Source organism: Loa loa (genome assembly GCF_000183805.2).
Source record: "Loa loa unplaced genomic scaffold supercont3.18, whole genome shotgun sequence".
Taxonomy (NCBI): Eukaryota; Metazoa; Nematoda; class Chromadorea; order Rhabditida; family Onchocercidae; genus Loa; species Loa loa.
The window spans coordinates 181,231-205,319 of record NW_018108198.1 but is presented as its reverse complement, the minus strand read 5'-3'; the positions used below and the strand labels follow the sequence as shown (position 1 = coordinate 205,319).

Below are 24,089 nucleotides of genomic sequence, written 5' to 3'. Positions count from 1 at the left end.
AGAGAGAGAGAGAGAGAGAGAGGACCACAGAGGACTGTCTCCCCTCATTCCAATGCATTTTTTTGCGTGTGTTTTTTTTGTTCTCGAATTACTACTTTCAAGGTTATTGTAATCATCTAATGCTGCTTAATGGTAATATTTGTCATTACACAGTCAACTACCGTTGTATAACTTCTCGAGATGACCAAGGTCATTTACACCACACCAATGTCAATTACTATATCATTGCATAATCAAATTTATAAAACACTTTTTGTTCTCTTTTGCTCTTTTTTCCTATTGCATATACAATTGATTACAATAATTATTCTATTATAATGCCATTACAGCACTCCAACTTACCTGAAAATTGCATATGGTTCCAGGACCTGAATTGGCGTATTCTACTCGGATAATGCCGCCAGTACCTGCAGCAGCGGAATATCAAATCCGATATAATTTATTGCGCTTATTTATTTTATTTGGATTGGGACTGTTGATCTGCTTGTCACTTTACTGTCTGATATATAACTTGTAGACTTTCCTTCACTGGCCAAAGTTATATTTCATTAGTTTATAGTCAATAATATATCATTCTAATTATTTAGTTGACAAGAGGAGGTGTGGTGTTAGAGTAGTTCAGATTTTTGGTTTAGTTTTTGCCAAATTCGAGATCTTTGTGGAGTGAGCTGAGCAGTCCTGATATCTAATCATCCGTCATCAGACTTGCATATCAGATCCAGGTGTTTATTAATCTTTTCACATTGCTACTCCTGTCGTTACTAAATTATTGTCCTATTGATGTTTTTCATCCATTCATTTCTCCACTTGGATAACAGAGTTTAATGACATTCATCGTTCCATTTATTATTTGGAATGGGAGTAAAATTAAGTGATTCTCTTTATTTTTCTTTAATTGATTATCTGAAATGGCGACTATCAAAGAGTAATATTTTGCAAGATGCAAGCTTTTCAACGACACTCTCTTCAGGGAGTTATCACGCTTGTTGAAAACAAAGAGGTTAAAGATGTAAAAGTGACACTTTTCCCTCTTATTCATCCTATCACCTGTTCTACCCTATGATTGTACGAGATGCAAATGTGACGTAAATCTGGTTTTGACAGAACGAAACGTCGGTTCTAATATGGTCAAATCTATTTTACATCTGTCCGCAATTTAGATTGATATACAAAAGCCTTTTTTATACCGTCTATTTCACGCTGTTCACTTAAAACCCAAGTTTTTGCTGTCGATTTACTTCCTCTTCAGTTTTTCTAGAAAACCGGAAAGATAAGCAGTAAATGGCTTATTTGAAAGCGGAAATTCAATCATAAAAGATTTAGATAATATGTATTTTTCTGTGTTTAAAATTTTTGATTCTAAACCATTTCATTTTGGAAATATTTCATTGGAAATTTAGTGAACAATTGATCTTTTGATTCTGAAATGTAACATAACTTCTAGTGTTTAAATTTTGCGCTAGGTAGATCCAACAGAAGTGACATCTATTGCTCTTCATTTCACCCTCAAACGATTGTTCCCACTTATTTACTAATCCGTGGTCATCATATTTGCTGAGTAAACTTTGAACTAGTATCCTGACAAAAACTGTTGAAATCTCTTTAAATAGAATTTAATTACGATTGGTAAGTTAGAAGTAGCAATCAAAGTGATCTTTTAAAATGTCCGAATATTGGGTAAGACATTGCTTTCACAGTTTATTCTATCTAACGAACGGCCTTTTCTCTTTTTTCAATGTTGTAAGATGTAAGAATTGTATTTTCACGATGAAACTATCTGCTAATGCTACATAACATTGTCCTTTTGCTCACATTTTTCTTCTCTTCCAATTTTTGAAGAAATTTTCCTAAATCTGCGATTGAAGCTCACGTTAAAACTTCGAGCTCATTTTATGTGTGAAAAGATACTTCTGTTGTACTAGAAATCTTATTTAGATCCTCCCAGGATGATCAGGATTCTTCAGTTTCTCCCTGCATTATATTCTTCGGTTAATGTCACAACCTGGTTACAGAATCAGGTTGTGCTACTGAAAGAGTTGTATTGAATTTCTTGATACCTTTGCTACTTAGAGAGTTTAACTGAATTTTTCATTGTAATTGGGCTTGCCATATCTAAATCTCTTCCTCCACCCCCCTTAATTCGGAATTAATGTGATAGATTTCGCTTCCATATTTTCACCTCTTATTCGACCACAAAATTCATTTCGCATCTAGCAAATCTCTCTATAATTCTCACATATTCGTTCGTTTATCTACTTGAAATATGTAATTGAATTCTAGTTAAGATGCAAGTAATTATAGTTGTTGGCAATGGATCGTAAGGTGACAGCTTATGGTTTTTTATATGTTGCACCACCTAACATCGACTTCTCTCAACCGTCACATTCAGCTAAGGTTCACTTTTCCTCTATTTTTTCTCGATTCAAGTTAAACAAATCGATTCATTGTAATATAGCTTTCCACTTCTTCTCATACTGAAAAATAACAATAATCAAATCCTCAGTTACATTTCTTTAAAACAAAATTTTAATTTGTAGAGATGGCAACGACGATGTTTCACATTATATGAAGATGGCGAACTAAGTTATGCTCTGGATGATAATGTTAGCTTTTTTGAATGTCTTCAAATATTTTTGATTCCAGAAATTTCATTTCTCTTTTCTGGCACAATTGTTTTCAATTTTCGAAATTTATTCATATTAACTCATTTGTTTATCTGTTTGCCTGCTTATTCCTACCTACATCTTCATCTCTTCCTTCTTAATCACTTAGTTTAGCTCACTTGTTTGTTTTTTTTAAGTGACCATTCAGATTCATTTTTTAGCCAGAAACACTCCCACAAGTTAAAATGGACATGAATCTATGTGTACGGGTTTGTGAAGCAGATGTAATAACGGGTCATTCGCATAGTATCCTAGTAGCATTCCGGAATGATACTTCGAATTCCAGTATTGCTGGTATTTGTAGAGATATGGAAAAGGATGCCACAACTATCAATCAGCATGTGCCAATTTGCTACATGAAAGCTGATACAACTGAAGAAATACGATGGTTACTCTTTCCTTGCATGATTTTAGCACAATAATTTTGTTAGCTGTCGCTTCAGCACCACGGTAATTTTAAATCTTCCAGGTGGCAAAGCTTACTCCAGAAATACGCTAAACGTAGTATTTATCGTATGACTGCGACACCAGCACGTATGCTCGATGATGAACAGGAACGGATATTGGACGAAACTGTTGATAAGAAAGAAATGTTGGAAACTTGTGGGCCAACAATTATCCAGGTTAGCTAGTACTGAAGGAACATCAGCAGCTAGCAAGTGGTATTTGAACGTTCATTTCAATGTCATCATATTTAAAAACTTCATTGTCAAGCATATCATTGATTCCTTAATGCTTATCTTCCATTAGTGTTTAATTTTCGTCGAAAACAACTTGTTCAAAAGTTTCATCAATAAAAATTTATCAAAATAAACGCGAAATATCTTCGAAAATCCCGTCTCCCTAACCTCTGACCTTTCTCATCTTTCCGTTTCCCTCTGTACTCTTCTGTTCCTTCTTTTCACAATTTTAAACAGATTCCATACATACCGGTTTTTTCTGGAGCTTTTCTCCTGAGAAATTATCACTGAGAGTATTTCCTCCCCTCTCATACTGTTTTTTTTTCCAGTTCATTATTACCTTTAGGAATGTTTGATTATCCAAATATCTATTTTGAATCATTCTATTTTCCGTTTACTTTTCCTTCTGAACTTCTAATTGTTACAAAAGTCTAGAGATATTTCTAGGAATCAAAGCAGTACAATTCAAATAACTCTTCCAGAGTTCCTGCATATGCACTAATTTGATACTGAAATTTTGAAGAAAAAAAAGGATCGGATTACAGTTTTTTGGCTGCAACATGTTAAATGCCAAGAAAAAATAAAATTTCAACTTCAAGCTTTAATTCAGTTTCTATCTACTCAAGTTAATGTTGTACTTGCTAATTAATTATCTTAACCATCCCTTCAATTTTTTCTTTTTTAGATGCTGTCAGAAAAGTTGTTTGATTACAAAACTCATATCTACTCGGAATCAACTTAACAAGACTAATTATAATTTACATTACGCCATAAAATATTTCCTATCACTGAACCCTTGCGAACAGCATGACTATAAAGTGCGATCCGAAATGATCATTATAAAATCTTTCGCTAAAATTGATAAGAAGAGCACTAGACTCGGTAGTAGTAGCACTGTTTCGTTTCCAACCTAGCAATAGCAATATTGCACTGATATGTCACGGTTGAAGAAGAAACGGAAATACACTGAATTGTGCATATTTATTTGCTTCTTTTCCATCGATTAAATGATAAATATTTTGAATTTTATTTTTCCTTCTAAATTTCAAAACTTTTTCGAAAGATATTCCATTCTTTTGCCCATATTTATTTTAATTTTTATTCCTGTGCAATTTTTATCCCAAACTATTTGTATAGCAGAAAAAATATCTCTTCCAACCTAATGAACTTACTGAACCTTGCATTCTTTTCTCTTAAAATGTGGCCTGAAGGAATGGACGTTCGCTGATATCAGGTCGACTGACTTCTTGTATTACGATTCAGATTCATATAATTTCGATTTCAGGTAAACGATTCACTTTCTCGTCCAGCAAGTGCTTCATCAACACGATCAAATCACGAGGTGCAACAGCTACCAACATCACAACTAGATCCGTTGTCAAATATGGTAACACGGGTAGATTTAGGCACTCGTCCGAGCTCTATTGATGCACATCACGGCACACCACGAGCTGTAAAATATCGAAATAAAGTTAATAAGTAAGTCCCTAGTAACAAGTTATTAAAATCAAGTCCTAAATCTCGTGAGCAAGGCTGAAAATAGTGAATCAAAATGTAATTCAATAATATAGTGGTTGATTGGTCTTATAATCGAATATAATGTTAAAAAAAATTATTTCAAACTTTGTGTTCTAGATCTGAATTATAACCAAATGATGGTATATTTTATTGGAATAAAAAACAAACATTTCCATTATTACACCGCTGATGAGTCGTAAAGTGACCTAAATTTCTCAGCAAAACCCATTTTAAATTTACATGGATTTTTCTCACAACGCTTTACGTCATTTGAATTTATTCGTCCCAGAAAATTCTCAATTTTTTTTCAACTTTTTATGATTACATATTCCAAATTTTCAGTCAACCGATAATAAAATTTTTACAGCAGTTGAGATTCAGCCAATTTCAATCATGCAGTTTTTAAATAATCCACGGTTGTGGTTTTCGCGGTTACAGTCATAATTCCCCCACCATTACCAGAAGTTATTGATAGTAGCATTGTCACTATGATTGTAATGATGAAGAGTGTGTGATGCCATGATTATAGCTGTTGCCATTTGTTACAGTTCCACAGTGATTATCATTTCGTTATTATGAACCACTACCCTTTCTCCTTACTCATGGTACTGTTCGTTCACATGACACATGAACTGAAAGTTTGTTCTCGTTACCCTTATTAGGAAAAAGAAATTAGAATTTTTCATTTTGATTTATCTGTAGATGTGGGGATTTGTCTTTTCGTCAAGAAACAGATGAAATATTTCCTCATTGTTGCTCTGTCATACTTTCTCCACTAGTACTTTATTCCCCAAAATTCTTAAATTAGGACCAGGACAGCTTCTTTACACTTTCGATGCAAAATCTTTCTACTACATTTAACAGGGAAAGTGTCAAGACTTCAATGAAATTTGACGGATATGGCGACAAAAACTTTTTGCAAGATGGATAAACAAACTTTTTTTATGGAAAGTATATGTGATTCTCCTTTATTTTAGGGAGGAGCCATCACGGAAATCGACAAATGATGGAATTACGGGTATTGCAACAACACCTCCAGAAACGCCACCACCACTTCCTGAATCACCATGTCCTCCATTATCCTCTCGAAAGACACCATTTTCTACTGTAAGTTCTCTATTTTATAAGCTGTTTACCACAATTCCCCTGTAAGTCTTTGTATGTGAATACAGATAGCCTAAAAATAAGAACAGCCAGCCACTCATTTCGTTCCTAAAAACCTTCACGTTGGTACTCATCCTATTCCTGATGGGCTTTCTCCCAGTACAACTTAACAGCATAATTGAGTCCTCTCAGAACGTCAGTTAGCTTGTCATTGTTGTTTATAATCTAATATTGTAATACTACAATATATGACGATATAAGGATTGATGTTTAGCAGAAATTCAAATGCAGTTTGAATAAGCCTCAAATTTTCAGCCATTTTCTATTGATACATCCAGTGCACATACGCTTAGGAAAGGCTGGTTGATGCTACGAGGTAAAGGCGCTTCTGACTGGACAAAACATTGGGTGGTACTAGCTGGGCTTTCACTGAAACTGTATAAGTATGTTAATTTTAGATTTTTTTGTAAGTACAGTTTTGAAATTTTACGAATTATGTTGTCAGGGATTATGTTTTCCAAGAGAAAATATGTCACGGAGTGATAGTACTCGGTAAATGATATTTCAGCATGTTCCTTTTTGTCACCTTATATGTTTTTTGGTCTTCAGAGATGTCTGGGCTGAAGATTCTGCTGAGCCGCTGCTTTCCATCGATCTCAATGAATGTGAAAATGTTTATCCATCAGCTTCTGCTAAGAATTATGGCATTGAAATCAAAGCTAGTTCCTTTTTTTTTAAAATCTTATGAACTTAACAGTAACCATTATTTATCGGAAATTATTTCATTTTTCCAGATTTCCCAATTTCCAGATGATTTCAAGAGTCCGATGATCAGTTATTTAATGATATAAAAGTTTCCTCTAAAAAATTCTACAAGCTGGAAAATTTTAGTGTCGGCGAACTCGCTATGTACTTTCGGCAATGACGCCCGGAATTAGGGATAGTTGGATTACAGCTTTGCAGCAAAATTTGCACAATCCTTCTCCTACCTATGCTGAAACATGTCCAAGTGATGCTGCAAGTTTACCGGATAGTGATTTGGTCTCTTTATTACCAGTAAGTATTGAACGACCATCCGTTCACAATTTCAGAAAGACGAACATGCTAATCAGTTCCTGTTTCATAATTTCGCATTCAAATCCCATGCTAATTAATCCCTGTTTCATAATTCTTTCGCATTCAAATCCATTTATCTGCCCACAGCTTATTCACTATAACCTTATTCGTCTAATTCTTGCTTATCTGTTTTTTTTCAGCGCAAAAAACGTATTGCTTATGTGGCACCTGAATCTCATCATTCGAATTCAATGATGGATGACGAATCTTGCACTGAAGATGAATTGAATTCTCTGGATCGACCATCTAGAAATCAGCAAGCGAGTCTCTCCGAAAGGTCTCTTTTTATGTTTTGTTCTATGGTTTATGCTCTGATTTTAGTCCCAGTCGAATCAATTAGTCAGTAATATATATGTTGATATTTATGTATGTTATTGTTGTATATTGCTAATTCCCACAAATTTCTTGTAAATTCACTGCGATTCAAATTACTACCTTATTTACCTTCCACATTTTGTTGCATATTTATTTTGCAGATCGTTTGAATCGTCGGATGACGATAACGGTGTAGACGGTGACCGGCGGCGTTCTCCTCAACGACGTCGTAGTGGTTGCGATCAAAGTTTATCACCAACTTTTCGTCGTTCACCAGTGTCACGTATCAAAGATAAATCAACCAATCGACAAAATGGAACGATGAGGTGGTATCCAAATATTTTTATATATACATTTTCTCCATTACTTAAACTGATCAATGGAAAAGTCTTTGAAGTTGTAACTCACTGATAATAAATGTCTATTATTTGGATATAGGAAAATTCTTAGTCTAAAATTAATTATTTCCTTGCAAATTAATATTAATGTAACCCTTCGATTTCTTAATGTCATTTTTATTTAATTACGAGAAAATTTAATTTTTAAATCATTTTTAAAAGTAGAAATTTCGCTTTATAACCAATTACGAGAGCTTTAACATAGAAGCAAGCAAAATTTTATCAATATTTACAACTTGATGGGAGGAAAATGGATATGTAAATTAGGGTAATGTTATCACAGAGTGAAATAAATCATGTAGAAAATACAATCTTAAATTTTTAATTTCTAAATATTTTGGTCTGTATTTATCAGAATTGTTTGTTTTTTAAAATTTTCATTGAAGTTGCAAGTTAATGAAAGACATTTTCGTTTTACTTTTTTAATCTTTAACATATCTGTGTGTATTATGTGTATAAAAATATCGAAGAAAGCTGGAGACATTAGTGATCTAATAGTGCGATAAGTTGTTAGCATTCGAATTTTCTATAAAATGCATTTTTAAAGAGTTAAATTATTAAATTTTATTTTGCAGGAATGGTTCCAGTTCATCGCTTTCATCTGTTATACCTCCAGTTATACAGTCGCAGCGATGTAGCTCTTCGGTAAATATAAATTATCTTTAGCAATCCCACTATATTTCTGCAAGAAAAATGTCCTCTTAGATTTTAGTTCACAAACATTTATGCAGGATGGATTCATAACCGGTGATATAGGCGTTTATCTCACTAAAAATGTTACAGACAGTTTTATTCTAAAGATTTAAATTAGATGACATATGACTTTTTGTTTGTAATATTTGATTTAATTATTGTTAGCAGTAATGATTTCTGTACCACCACTTCTGCCACTATTTGTCCTTTTTACTTCCTCCTTTTCAATATCTTCTACTCCTTTCATTCACTAAGTTTACATAACTTAAAAATAAACTTTCTATTGATGTTAGTGAGATAACCCAGTTAGACTCGCATCTTTATGTTTACCAATTCATTCTGTGTGCAACGCAGAGCGATGACATATGGCATTCATGAAATCCTGACTTTTTTGAAATTTCCAGGGCAAGAAAACATTGAATTAGATCGAAGTTTTCGCAGATATACTTACATGGTCATTCAATTGAGCTCTGTCGGAAGGTCAAGTTGTAGATAGATTACGCCATTTGGCTTTAACTATCTCAATATATTAATATCTCCCGAACAAATATATAACCTTACTGTGCCTCGAAACTGTCATTTGAGGTATTCTTACCGAATTTCGGTATTGCCTTTTGACTTTCATTTATTTGAACAAGAAATAGACGTAAGACATGAAGTGAAGAAAAGATATCGTCTCAGCTCGTTGACGAACTTTATGTTATGTATATTTTATTCTTAATTTTATATTGCATCTTTTTCTTTCTCTTGTTGCTGCTGTTAAAACAAGTTTCTCGTATTTGTGAAGGGATGGGATATGTTTATCAGCTCATTGATATACATATATATATCATCATCATCGCTTCTGACTGATAGCATCACTGAGAGATGAAACTTTTGTGATCACTAATTGTTCTTCGAAACGACTTTTCATCTTCATCCCTACCATACCTTATCATGACTTTTTGAGCTTTCACTCCATGTCACCTACATACAAATCAGCAGTTAATATAGCAACATTAGGCTTTTTATACGATTGTACGATAACTGATCGCTTACGACTTCAAGGATTTTCAATGTTTCTTTTTGAAAATTTCAAGGTATTTTCTGGAACTGCATTTTCAAATATCGAATTTAAAAGAAGCATTTGACAAACTTGCAGTGGAGTCTCCTCTTGTCTCTGAACTCTCCTCAACCACTTCAGTTTTCTTTTGCTTTGTTATAAAGGGAATAAGTCGAGTAGTTGTGAGAGATGGAAAATAAGAACAAATCCCTCCTTCAGATGTCATTTCACTTGATGACCACTTCGAATCAACTATATAAAATAACAGATAGAGTAATCTCAAGTAACCCTAAGACCATATGATTTCATATTTATGCTAATGTGTAGTAATCTGTTCTAACAGTGGAGTTCTGAAAATTTAGGGAGTAGTATTAATTACTGAGCAGATTACGAGAGCGTTATCAGGTTACTGAAATTATCAGAAATTTTACTAGATTACGAGATTTCAAACAGCATGATGCAAGAAATAAATATCCTAACTCTGTGTTATCCTTGGGGTACCTACCAACAACTGTTTTAAATGACAGCAATGAGGTGCCTCATGTCATAATGAATTCCTTTTATTTCTGGCTAAATATTTTGCTGTTTATACGAGTTTGAAGTTATTAATAAGTATCCGAGGGTTTTATTATTTGATGCATTTTAATTTTAGAAGTCGTTGCCACGAGAGCAGAGTGCATCGTTGCAGGAGATGAGACTACGTACACTCGAGTCACAGGTGACGACTGACTTATCATCTTGCATATTTGATCACTAACAGGAATTTTAAACCTTAATGTTAAGTCATCTGCTTAATTTGATTGAAATAATCGAAAATCCAAAGGCTTGACTTATACTAAAGATTATTTTAAGTTAAATTATCACTGTCATCCTCATATCTATATTCAAATGAATCCCACTGATTTGATTTATCATTTCATTGCTGGAAAATCCTACCGACATGTTTTCTGCAAAAGATTTAACTGCAAAAGTGCATCAATGTTTTTAATTTTGTATCGAATTTAAATAACGTAGTTCAGTTCTTCTACCAATATTTGATAGATTAAATAGCCCTGAAATTCGGTTTTCCGATTTTGAGGGGTAACATTAGACGGTGAACATTTCTACTTACGATAACACAACTAGTAATTAAGTGTTAAAAAAAAATGATATTACACCAACATAAATTTGAGAATACAGAAGTACTGAAGCACGCAACCCTTTAGTGCCAGCGAAGTTCGTCTTCAATTGTCCTTAATTTTTCGTCATTCTTTTCCAAATGAGTAAAACAAAATTGAATTCATTAGTACGAACATCAGCAGTGATTTTTTTTTTTTGAAATTTTGGCAGCAATCAGCTACAAATGCAAGTGCAGAAGTGAAAAAAATGTCCCACCTCGAAAATTGCGTTCTAAATGTTATTCTATCATATAAAACGAGACGATAAAGTGCTCGGACATTCACTATAACACCACTCCCGGTAAAACCGCGAATCGTCTCCCCAAACAGGGTCATAGTCGAATTCCTGAAAATGTGTAACAGTTCTAAGATCTTTATTTCTTTGCATCATTTGCCAATTGATATCATTACTTATCTTGTCGACTTACATGCGACTCTACCTTCTTTCTTGTCACCAATCTTCTTAAAAAATCTTAGTACATTTCGATACAATCCAATCATTTCTAGTCCAAATACATGTATGATCGAATGATAACGTTATCTTTCTGTTTGTTAAAGATCTTTCAGTTGGAGATTTGTATTGCTTAAAAATTTGATCCACTTGATTTGCTTAGCTATTTTCATTTCTAAAATGAAATTAATTGATTCTCAATTGAATCAACTGAATAGCTGCATCATCGTTGTCTTAGTTGCATTTTACAGCTTCTACGTCTAAACAAAAGATAATCTTTGTTGTTATCCTAACATCCGTAAAGTAGACATAATGTTTTGATTATACAACTCAACAAACTAAATTGGAATATATAATCAGGTAGAAAATCTCCGTGATCAACTACAGGATACGACTTCAAGACTTGGAGAAACAAGAAGCGAAAACGAACGTCTAAGATGCCTTTTTCTGAGTAGCGATGTAAGTTTCGGATTTCTGAACGTCTTCCAGGAGTTTCATGCCAGTACTCGAGTATTTGGGCAAACCACGTTGTTAAGACTTCCATCTTCAAACATTCGAAAGGAAATTTCACATTTTCTGAATCCTTAAAATATTCTCTTTTCTCTTGAAGACACAAGGTCTTTCGCAGTTACGACGTAGCCTTACGGCTGCTGAAGAAGACGTAATCCGAAAACGTGAAGAGATGGAAGCGCTGCGGAAACAGCTTGCCACACCGACTCGAGAAACTGATCAACAATGTGAAATTAGGTAAAGATTTAACAAACAGCAACATTTCTTTTGTCCCAGTAGATTGTCAAGTTTTCACTTGAGAAGGATTAGTAAGTTACCTGGAATTGGTACTATTGCAATCTCAAATACTGTTTAATCAGAAAAGAAAAGTTCCAAAAAGTGATTTCTCTGACTAGAGAGCATGCTAATGTCAATATGTGCATGTTCATCTTAATGTTGGACATAGTAATATCAGATTGCTATATTTTGTTAGACTGTAATTTCCAGGTACAAACAAATCACTGAACAATTTACAAATCTTCTCAAAGTTCAAGTCGGTGCTTTGTCACGTTTTGTACATTCCCAAACGGGCAGCATTGAATACGCTGAATTACGACAATGTGTTGATCAACTAATTCGAAGAGTAGCTGGGTTAGATGAAGTTACTCAAATGGATCGTAAAATAGATCTGATCGAAGAAACATTGAATAATGTTTCTGAAGCTTATGAACAGGTTTAAAATTTTGAAGTGTTATTCGAAAGCTACCATTTTTATCGGAAACAAAATATGGTAGTCGATATTTTAACTACAAAAGGTAGGCAGTATTCAAAAATAACCTTCCGATTAATTACTAAATTTTCGAGCCTTGTAGGGAGTGATATGTAAAGTTTCGTAACATATGCGAGCAAAAAAATAAATCAATTAGAATTATTTCTAAATATCTGAGGATATACTGAAGATATTTTTAGTTTTCCGGAATTTCGGATGAAATATGTTTCAATTCATTATCACTTAGCAGTTGTTTAAAATTGTTTAATAAGTTTAAAATTCTTTAATATTCAATGTTAATATCACGATCAACACATTCCCGTCAAAAATTGAAATCTTTCAATTTTTAGGTCAATACAGTGCTGTTAAGGACACAACGCGAGGCACAACAGAAGGAAGCACATCCGGTAAAATTATTAATTCTTCCATTGCTCTCCAATTAAAGTTTAAACGCTTTATGGATATTTCTGGGTCCTATGGCAGCAAAGTCTAATTTTCAGAAAAATCCGTCGTCAGAACAAATTGCCGATGAAGTGCAGGATTTGGAAAATGAGCTGGAGGAACTTCAGGTACATAAACATTCTTGTTTGCTTGTAATTTGTGCTTTTTTTAATTAAAAGGAAATGAATAATGCTACCCTGAAACTTTAATTAGGTTGCATGTTTTTGCTTCACAAATATTACCGTACTATGAATACTTCATAATCTCTCGTTAATTTCTTCCCTACTTATTTTTGAGTTTCAGGCTTCCCATACCGAAGAAATGGAATCTATGCAATCCAAGTATGAGTACCAATTAAAATTACTTCGAGAACGCCTGCAGCATGAAGAACATCGACGGAAGAAAGCGCAAGAGGAGTTGCAGACAGTGAATGTAAGCCGTTTAGAACTTATTTGAAAACAGTGAATTCAAAAATTAAAAAGAAAAAACAAGGTGAAGAAATGAAAAGGATAAAAGGGAAAGAGGGGGAAAAATGAAAGAGAGAAAGTATAAATTGGAGTTGGGAAGAATTTGATCGTAATACTTTCGAAAAAAAATTTACAGTCTTTAAATGATCATTCGTTATCCGCAATGAAGAAAACTCATGAGGAAGTGCTGGCAGAACAAAGAAGGCAATACGAGGAGCAAATTACTGCGCTGCATGAAGAACATGCAGCAGAACTGCAGGAAGAAAAGAAAGCCACCAGGTTTCTTTTGACTTTTTCACGTTGGAATTAGTTGACGTCTTCAAGATACTTAAGGTCTTTCTCAGAAAGTTACTAGGAAAAGATAGTCACAATTTATATAAAATGCTAACATTGGTGATGTCTTTTAAAAGTTCAGTCTGACCTGCCTCTTTTCTGAGGTTTCATTCTTCAGTTCCCTATCTCCTTTCTTCTTGACGATCTCTAATATAGTTTTCGCTTTACTCTTTATGCAATGAAGTTACCGTCTTTATTAATTTGCAGGATGGCTCTAGATGCAGTGCAACGAGCGCATGACGCTGAATTAAGAAATATTAATGAAAAAGTTCGCAGTATTGGTGGTAACAGTATAACCTCGGCCCAAACAAACATCTCTGCCGAATCAAGAACCGACGTACAGTCTGCAAGGCAGAGGTGAGCACTCCCTTACTTTTTATTAAGACTATTCAATTACTTTACTACTAATGCATCTGGTTGTTTCTTTTTTCTGTGTTATTACAGTAAAATATTGGAGCAGATGAGTACTGAATTGGCTCAGTTGTCGGCGTTGTATTCGGCAAAATGTCTCGAGAATTCTCAGCTTGATGAGAAGATGTCTTTATTGCTAGCCGACAAAGAAAATCAGTCATCGTTGAAGTATCAGACATTGTGTTCCTTTTTTCCTTTTTTTTTTTTTTGCTTTGTCTCTTATTTTCCAGTAAAACTTTCTGATTATTTATGGCATTTAAAGCGAAATCACGGAATTATATTTGTTTTGATGTTTGGACTTGACAACAGAAGGTCCCGAGTATAAATTTTTATGTATCTTAGGGAACGTTTTTACTTATAGTGATGTAGAAACCCAAAATCGACGCTTGCATCGTGAATTACGCCAAAAAGACACGATAATTGAAGAGCTGAGACAGACGGTAGCATTTTTCGAGCGCCGAGCTGTTAATTTGACCGGTGAAGAACTTTCTGCCAAATATGGTATGCTCATATCTACATTTTTCGATTGTTTTATTTGAATTTAATACTCCGTGATCGGATTGAATTCAGGATCATCTAGGGATTTATTGTAGTGTCACCATCTGACAAAGCTCATCATGTTCTTTTACTCATAGGATCATGTTTTCTTCTATTGATAATGCAGATGAGATCCATCAGTCGGTTACTATAAATCACTTATACTAATTTACTTACGCACTTTTCAAGGCTTTTTTCGCTATAAACGCAAGGGCCTTTTGGCATCATTGTCATCCTTTGCTTCTTGGTAATTTTATGCGTGTTGATGCATTTTCTCAAACTCATTCTTTTTTTTGAAAATTATCAGTTTTCGAAAAATCTCATTCAAAAATTTAAGCTGTTTGCAGAACTACCAAAACGACAGAATCGGTAAGCTTTCATGTGCGTAAAAAGTTTGAAATTGGCTTAGTGTTTTGGGCTGATTTGATTTTCTTCGTGCCAAGTTTAAGATCACCATTAATTTAGTATGAAATCCTCCAGAGCTTATTCACATTTCATGAAATTTCTAGAATCCTTCCTTACTTTCGAAAATTTTCCAATTTCTCTCTTCATGGTGATCGTAGACAATAAAACAGTTAATGTTCCCCGACGTCTGATGCATGCTTGTTATTTCCAGATTGTCTGAGTAAAGCATGTTGCCTGAGCTTTACTAGCAATGGTCAGTCTTTCCTGTCAGCCTTCTTTTCCTGCCTACTTGCTTTGTGCCTTCATTTCAGCACTATCTTTATCTGTGAAATGATTTTGTTTTAAAAATTCAGTAGATTTTGTTACCACTTTGACAGCAGAAAGGATAGCATTGATGAGATTCATATCAAATGGCTCATTGCTTGTAGCATCATTATCCATTACTATAAGTTATAAAGATAAAACTAGTGCTGTAATTTTTATGTCAAAATCTTCGAAATATATTTTTCGACAGTATCATATTTACATTTCCCCGTTGCAGAGGGACGCGCAGACGACGTATCGCTATTGGTAGAGGAATCGGTGACACCCCAAGCGGCTCAAATTCATTCCCCAACTCTCCAACAACAACAACAGATAGCTCTCAGCTTTCCATCATTCAACAACAACATAGCAGCACAACCAACAGCTGTTGTTTCATCGATTTGGCGTCTGCCATCCGGTCAAGGGGTCAAATTTCGAAGAAATCGACAAGTGATACCAAAAATGACTTCAAGACGTAGTGGTTGGTAATTAAATTAGTATTCGAATGAAACTTAGAATTCACATTAGGAAAACTACGAAAGTCAATATAACTTGAATTCGTAATACACATTTTGTCTCTCATCAGCAAAGGCCTTCCTTGTTGTCTCTAATGTGTTGTTTAGTTTGCCAGTAAACGCTCGGTACTCTTTTTCTGATTCTGTTTCTACGCAGAATCCATACGTACATTTTCTCCACCATCTTAACAACCAGTAACAGGTTACAACACATTATTCTTTAACGAAAGTATTCTGAATTTGCTGATTCTTACTATAAATATCATAAAATTTCAGACGTTCGATTCCACAGCAACCCAGCGATACCAGTGAGTGAGATGATGACAACCAATTATCCAGCCAGTGAGTTACGACGTTCAATGGTTATTCCAGTCAGCGAGCGTCGGAAATTCTTTGAAACGATCGCCGAATACAGTCATCCTTTCTAATAAAAATGATGTTTCATAACTTTAAAAAATCATTCCTTTCCCATAGAGCTGGAAGTCCAAGCTGTCACTTACTGCAATTTAGATAAATGGGAAACTAACAAACTGAAAGCAAAAATCAGCTGAGAAGTTTGTTCAAATTACAATGATGAAATTACAACTAGAATTTTAATGAGAACATTAAATCTACATCTTCCCATTCTCGGAGTCCTAGTCAGTTTCTCGAAAAAACGAGTTTGCAGTAAGGCTATATGCCTTAAAATTAGCTAAAAAATTTAACGATCCTCAAAATTCTCCCAATATCTGTTTAAAAAAATGAAACACCCGTTTTTATGAGGAAATTATTTTATCAGTATGTTGAAGCATGATTAACCCTTCAGTTTTAGATCTTTAGTTTCAAGTGTTTATATCGACATTTATGCTAATCCAGCAATATCTTCTTCCTCCTCTCCTCATTCATGTTCTCCATTTCTTCCTTTCAAGATGTGGATATCGATTTCGTACATTTTTCTCCGAAAAAAGCGGAGAAAAATAGGAGACTTAACGGAAATGTCATTTTGTAAAATAGTGCGCATGTTTAGTCATGCGTGGTTTTTTTATTAGCTGGTTATTTATGTCAGTGTGGTCCTCCGTTCATGGCTATCTCTTTCTTTTAAATCTGTGATAAATCAATTATGCAATGGCCTTTACAATCCCTGTGAATTAGTTCGGAATCAAGTTTTTTTGAGGAACTGGCTAAAACTCGCAAATCAGTGGGACTATATGAAATTGTAACCAAGTCCCAATTCGTCTGTTTCTTCAGTCATGTAAACTCGATTGAGCTCGCGAAAAACAAGGAAACTACAGTCTCCATCCCGATAGATGAAGATATGGTTGGAATGATATTTTCTTGATGTGATATTTAAACACTAAAGTGTACTTTTCCAAAGTGTAGTTAACACTAAAGTGTTTACTAACTTGGGTAACTTCGGGATCTTTTCCCTATTAGTAATGTAAATCTAAAATTTTATTTTTGAGAAACTTCGGATTCTGCAGGTCACTATCCACAATGCTGAGGCCTTTGTGAAAAATTCTAGTGTGCAGTCAGAAAATGTAGCCAGTTGCACCCATTTCCTGACAGTACTTAAGAAGTTGGAATTTAAGTCCTATTTCTGAACATGCCTAACCGTCAGTTCCCAGCTTAAATATTTAAATGCCATCTGCCTAACGAGCAATATACATTTGTTGCGATTCACTTGCTGTCTGTATATCATTGTATAATAAACGAAATCCCTCACCATAATCTTAGACACAGATCTAAATGTTTCAAATGTCATATAAACCAATCCCTACTTTATTGTTTTGAAATAGGAACAATAACTGCATGCAACTGCTTCGAGCTTTTCCTTTCCAGCAGGAATCTGTTTCAGAAACTTAATTTCGAATATTATATTACTGGCCACAAGAAAATGAGTTTTTAGAAATTCACAACACCCTGCTCTTAAAGTGAGTGGTATTTCTCTTGGACTGCCTTGAAATCTCTGTATTAGTGCGACTGTCATTAAATTACATGAGGTATCGTGAACAGTAAAGTTGTCACAAACGAAAACTAAATTAGGAAAGCAACCAGATATCAAAATTACCGAAATTAAAAGTATAAAGAACTTGTCAAATACCGGCTTGGACAACGTATCACAAAAATTACAACAGTCGTAGTTGCTCTACGATATACATTATGTAATTAGCGACACATCTTATTTCTACACCTAAAACAATGACTTAATCTTAAATCCCAGATTATACCGACAAGTCTTTTCTCCTGATTTATCCAGCTAACCCTTCAAAACTCCTGCAATAATGAATATCAAAAAGATATTACCGAAAGCAGATTCCCATCTACCATAAGCGTTAGTAATAAACCAATTTGGATATAATTAAGTCATTATTTTGACAAATGCTAAAGTATAACGGTAGGTCATTACGGGAATGAAAGTAGAACAAAAGCCAGATTGAAATGTGGCCGTGATAATTTAATCAGTTGCTAAAATTCAGTGCAGTCGCTAACAATACGACCAAAGCATTAAAGCATTAAACTGTCCGGAGTATCTGCTCGTCTTATCTCTAGAAGAATTACAAAATGAAGCGAGCAAGTTCACACAAAATCTTCAGTTTCAAATATCATCTTTCATTCTTTCTTCATTGCTTTCATGTGATTCAGTGCTGAGCCAGCCTTAAACCATTCGATTTGAGAGGCGTTGAAACTGTGAGATAGCCAGATCTCCTCTTCTTTGCCATCAGCATGTTTCACGATGCACTTTAATGGCTAAAAAACCAAAACGTTCAAGATTCTAAATTTCTAAGGGACCATCAGGAATGTACAGTACCTTTTTTTTTTTAAATGACGGCAAGTCGTGTAAAGAGAGGCATTATGCAGATGTAATCTCACGCCTTAATAATGAATTAACACCTTAAAGGTGAAAAAAAAGTGATGAACGTAAAAATGTAGGATGACTTTATTCCAGATAAAAAAAATAACCTTGCCAGGTGCAAAATCTTTCAAACCAACAATCGACATCTTGTCGTCCGGCTTAACTTTATCGTAATCATTTGGATCAGTAAATGTCAGGGGAAGCATGCCTTGCTTTTTCAAATTTGTTTCTGAAAAAAAAAATTCCGAAAACAACTGAAAATACTCGACCAGATTCAACTTCAACTTCATACGGATCCATTCATCTAATATCTCCTCCCCTATATTCGACCCATCGAATTAAATAACGAAACAGTGAAATTTGAAAAATGAAGTTTGAAGCAATCATCAAATATTCCGAAGTGTTATATGTAGCTGATTACATCAATGGTGGTCGGTAAGGTTCCAAAAAATTATTTATTTGTGATGGAATAAAAGGTTTTTGAAAAACTTTCCGTTTGTGATGAAGCAAAGGCGAAATCAGCTGAACACTTCCTTTACCACATTAAACTTGCCAGTGAACTGAAGTAAAATAATTACCGTGAATCCGAGCAAAACTTTTTACGATAATCGCATATCCACCAAGATGCCGAGGTTCCAAAGCTGCATGTTCACGTGATGAACCTTCACCATAGTTTTCGTCACCTACTGCTACCCAAGCTACTCCTTCCGACTTGTAGTGACGCGCCGTTTGAGCTACCGTATCATATTTGCCCGTCAAATGATTGCGAACCTATAATTAGAAACTGTTCCCCGTAATTCAAGAAATCAAGTTTTGGAATCGGATGTCATTGGTTTACAAAAATTTTTGTAAAATAATTCGATTATCAAATGCTTTTCTTCAACAACTATTATTACCTTGTTCATCTCATTATTTTCCGCATTAACAGCAGTCAAGAACAGATTATTTGAAATATTATCCAGATGACCACGGAATTTTAGCCAAGGTCCAGCAGCACTGATGTGATCCGTTGTACACTTTCCTTTTACCTGATGTTTAAAATGCTTAAATGAAAATTAAATTATAGAAATAATGACAATTTACTTGAACATTGCACTTTAAAATCTATACTTTTTTAGCAGCTCGGTTAATTTATTTTAAAGTGAAATAAAACTGGATTTGTCCCTTTGTGCAACTTACTTTAATTAATATCAACATATTTTCCAAATCTTGCCCATTCCAAGGACCGAACGGTTTCAGGAGTTGTAAACGTTCGCTGTTTTCATTGACCATAACACTACCATGTCCTGATGGAGCCTGATAATAATTCACACCTGGATCATAACCTTTTGGTGGTAGGCTATGACCATTTGGTGGTTGCAACTTGAATTTGTTGCCTGAAATGATATTTTCCTCAACTGCATAAGAAAAACAATCGCTTAAGTCAAATTTCAGAAATACATTTCATCTGCTGACTTAAAAGTACCGTAGGTACCGAAAAAATTGCAGCAGTCAAGCTCATTGTTCAAAAGATCTTCTAAGAGAATCTTTGAAGACAACAGCTTGGAACAAATTTTCTGTCGACAGTTTCAACTGAGCACAAGTATTATGTTACAGCAAAAATTTTAAGGGTGTATACGAATCTAATGTGATTTGACCTAGGGAAGCTCTGAAAACTAAAAGTGAAATACAGGCCTTGAAAATACTACAAAAGCAAAGTAATATAACATACCGCTTGGAGTTTCAAGCTCATCGGTTCGTGGATCGAAATCAAGCCGTCCTGCTAGAGTCAAGGCAGTAACCAATTCAGGTGAAGTAACAAATGCATGAGTTGCTGGATTTGCATCGTTCCGACCAGTAAAATTGCGATTATACGAAGTTACAATTGTATTTTTTTCCCCCTAAAAAAAACATGAAACAAGTCTTACAGTAACACTTTTCCTGATCATTAAAAAGACAATATGTGTTATTTCCAACTTTTTTTCTGATGTGAATGACAAAAATTTACCAAAGAAGTGCAAAGGAAAACTAGAAAAACAATGCAAATAATTAGTAAAATTTATCTTCTTAACATCTTTCCTATCCCACTGACCAATACAAGGACCGCAAGCATTTGCGAGTACTATGCCACCAAAATTTTTGAAAATCTCCGTCAAGCCATCTCTTTCCATAGTTGCTCGAATCTGTTCGCTTCCAGGTGTTATTGTAAATTTCGCTTTCGCCTTCAGTCCTTTGTCAAGAGCCTGAGAAAAAACTCTGCACAATTTCAATTTCACTGATAAGGCTACCAGTTACCACTGACAAAAAAAATCACCGACTGGAAACGTCAATCAAATAAAAGTTTTTACAAGTAAACATCTTTTAACTTGAATGTAACATGTTACATGTCTTTTATTTTATTCATTTCTAAGACTCACACACACGGCGTGAGTGAAAGACAAAAATAGAAGACAACTTTTATAATATGCGCAAATGTGATTCTTCAGAAGAACATTATACGATACTTCAATAAAAGAGAGGATCTTTACCTATAAACAAGTAAATAACTAATTGGGAAGTAACAAGTAATGAGAAATTTTGTTCTTAACTTTCCGGATGAACGATTACCTGTTTCGCAATATTTGCAGCGCGTGTCATATCTTCGTAAGAACTATTCGTGCAAGAACCAATGAGACCGACTTTAATTTCCAATGGCCAATCATTTGCCTGTGCATTTTTCCCAAGAACATCAATTGGATGTGCCAAATCCGGAGTAAATGGTCCATTAACATGTGGTGCTAATGTGCTCAGATTTATTTCAATCAGCTGAAATTTACATTTGAAAAAAAAAGAAATTTCGAAAGATCCGAACTTGGGTCTCTAGGATCAATAAAGCTAGAGTTCAAAAATATTTTTGTTTCATTTTTCATTCTACAAAAACTTTCATAAACAAAAAACATATTAAATGCGTTCTTAAAAGTTTGTATGTTTATCCACTTTCTTCAACAGTTGGATTTACAAACCAAATTTGAAAGGATCCTAAAATATAGACGAATAAGACTTTCACTCTCAACCCGTCTTCCCTACAGTTCTCACCTAATGAAGTTCAAAAAGTACAACAAAAATTATCCCTTAAGAGCTATATGAGACAAATGTTCCCATCGACCCATATCTAACCTTGTTATACTCGGAACCTTCATCGGGTGTTAGGATTTCTTTATACCGTATTGCTTCATTTGCAATGGCTTCTCGTTTTGTCGCTTTCAAATATTGCACCATATTGTTGTTGAAGGGAAATACCGATGTTGTCGCACCAATTTCTGCACCCATATTACATATTGTACTCATACCGGTTGCTGATATTGAATCAACACCAGGACCTAAAGCCATCCTCCTGATTTCATTTAAATTTTACATCTGTTAAAAAACGTGAGAAAGTCTTTTCAGTTGAATCAAAAAGCATTACAGCTTAATAAAAGGTGCGCTAAAGAACTGCAGTTATTGATTTTTCCTCTGAACATATTGTAATAGCAAAAATCATACCGAAATATTCCACAATACAACCTGTGCCACCCTTTACAGTAAGTATATCTGCTACTTTCAAGATAATATCTTTACTCGACGTCCAGCCTGAGAGTTCACCAGTCAGTTTGACACCAATCACCTGAAAACCTAATTTTTTGGAACTGTTAGAACATCAGAAAGTTACCGGCCAGATACTAACGAAGCTACGAAGGACACGATTTCCGAAATTTTAGGAAATTTAACGAAGTTACTTGCGGACATTTTAACTCCCATGGAATATCTGCCATAACATCAACAGCATCAGCGCCTCCAACACCAATACATAAACCTCCCAAACCACCTAAAAATGTGTTTTTGTATCTATTTTAAAAGTAATAAACCACAAAATAATTTGCTGATCAAAGCCAATTTATTCTTCCAAAAGCATAAAATATTATGCAAAAAAAAAAAAAATGATTGATTGGTAATTGGAGGCCGCTTTCCTGATGAAGTTAGAATTCATAGATAATGTATGTAAAGAAACAGGACCAGTACAAGCAAAAAATTTACTAAAAACTTATTTCGACTAATCTTTTAACAGCACTTCTACAACATAAACATTTAAAAAACAAAAACTGGAGTCCACAGTGCCTGGAAGAAATGCAAAAAAAAAAGAAAAAAATAAAAATAAGCATACCTCCCATCGGCGTATGACTGTCCGTACCTATCAGCAAGAGCCCAGGAAAAGCATAGTTTTCTAAAATAATTTGATGAATAATGCCACTTCCTGGTTTCCAGAAACCAACACCATATTTATTGCTCGCTGAGGACAAAAAATCATAAACCTGCAATAAAACCTATTATTAACCCCTTCCACATCATGAAGGAAGATCATCATGAAGGAGGGAGGAGGGGAGGAAAAAAAATGAACTTTAGCATGTAATTCTAATATGAATGCCTCTGATGATAACAATCAGTTGTCATAAAAGACATATTCCACAGAAAGAATATTCTAAGGAAAGGACCTCCTTATTGATTTCATTAGCTCGTTTTAAATCAGGGCTTCCTCCTAATTGTGCTTGGATCAAATGGTCACAATGGATGGTTGACGGTACTGCAACTTGTGGGAGTCCTGAGGAAATAAATTGTAGCATGGCCATCTAAAATTAAAATAAACGCAATGATAAACTTTAACTTCTGTGCACCGAATAATAATATCATTTTGTTTGTCGAATCATTTATGAACATGGAGCAGTATATTTTTGTAGCAAGGAAATTTCAGAGACTTTTGTGATCAACAAATAAGACCTGTGCAGTGGCATCCTGCATTGCTACTCGATCAGGCCTCAATCGCAAATACGAAGAACCTCGTTTAATGTCCTGCTTATCTGGTTCATCCAAGTGTCCATATAATATCTTCTCGGACAATGTAAGCGGTCTTTTTAGTCTAAAATTTAAGAAATGGTCAGGAAGGTCAAAAATTACTTCTCTCGTCCTTTTATTTCCCGGGAATTCAGACTTCTTCGTCTGGCAAAACTTTTACATAATTTTTCGAGGAACTGACCTTTGTCGCACAGCACTTATATTTCTTTTCAATTTTTCATATGGTAGGAAGGACTCTTCTTCAATATTATTCATCCGCACTCTTGCACCAAGTTTTGAGTGTAAGTGCAGCAAACGTCGTCCATTATGATGTGCATTCAAAATAGGAAATTCAACTCTACGCAACATCATTTTTCAATTCTAAGATTTCAGAATTAAAATCAGGAAAGAGCAAAAGGAAAAGGACATTATTTCGATAAGGAATTTCATGCTACAGAAAATGATTACACACGTAAAATTCGACGAAATAAACCAGAATTTGAATTGGATTTGTGGTGCTAACTTGTAGGAATTAAATCATAATTAGTGCCAACTTCACTTGTAATAATCTATCCACAAAATATAAGTCGTTCAGTCGCAAATGCCACAAACTTATCGTCATATT

General features: G+C 34.4%; 2 protein-coding genes across 2 annotated transcripts; one reads left to right on the top strand and one right to left on the bottom strand.

Moving 5' to 3' along the window:
* Nucleotides 1-2,293: 2,293 nt before the first annotated feature.
* On the top strand, nt 2,294-16,310 carry LOAG_16769 (hypothetical protein). Its single transcript, XM_020449423.1, has 25 exons — nt 2,294-2,394; nt 2,538-2,603; nt 2,825-3,051; nt 3,133-3,286; nt 4,629-4,822; nt 5,839-5,968; nt 6,281-6,408; nt 6,575-6,683; nt 6,857-7,021; nt 7,222-7,358; nt 7,558-7,722; nt 8,370-8,439; nt 10,182-10,247; nt 11,498-11,596; nt 11,748-11,884; nt 12,134-12,359; nt 12,746-12,802; nt 12,896-12,964; nt 13,140-13,268; nt 13,440-13,582; nt 13,844-13,993; nt 14,081-14,215; nt 14,409-14,548; nt 15,531-15,773; nt 16,084-16,310. The coding sequence occupies exons 1-25, from the start codon at nt 2,311-2,313 to the stop codon at nt 16,233-16,235; spliced, it is 3,375 nt and encodes a 1,124-aa protein (XP_020307047.1). The 5' UTR covers nt 2,294-2,310; the 3' UTR covers nt 16,236-16,310.
* Nucleotides 16,311-18,396: 2,086 nt separating this feature from the next.
* Nucleotides 18,397-23,854, bottom strand: LOAG_16768 (aconitate hydratase; the record flags this gene model as incomplete). Its single annotated transcript, XM_020449422.1, has 15 exons — nt 23,667-23,854; nt 23,411-23,549; nt 23,128-23,262; nt 22,800-22,947; nt 22,375-22,463; nt 22,142-22,262; nt 21,776-21,978; nt 21,227-21,424; nt 20,692-20,862; nt 20,352-20,520; nt 19,820-20,016; nt 19,537-19,668; nt 19,219-19,411; nt 18,748-18,869; nt 18,397-18,534 (listed from the first exon to the last, which is right to left on the bottom strand). The coding sequence occupies exons 1-15, from the start codon at nt 23,834-23,836 to the stop codon at nt 18,397-18,399; spliced, it is 2,325 nt and encodes a 774-aa protein (XP_020307046.1). The 5' UTR covers nt 23,837-23,854.
* Nucleotides 23,855-24,089: the final 235 nt, after the last annotated feature.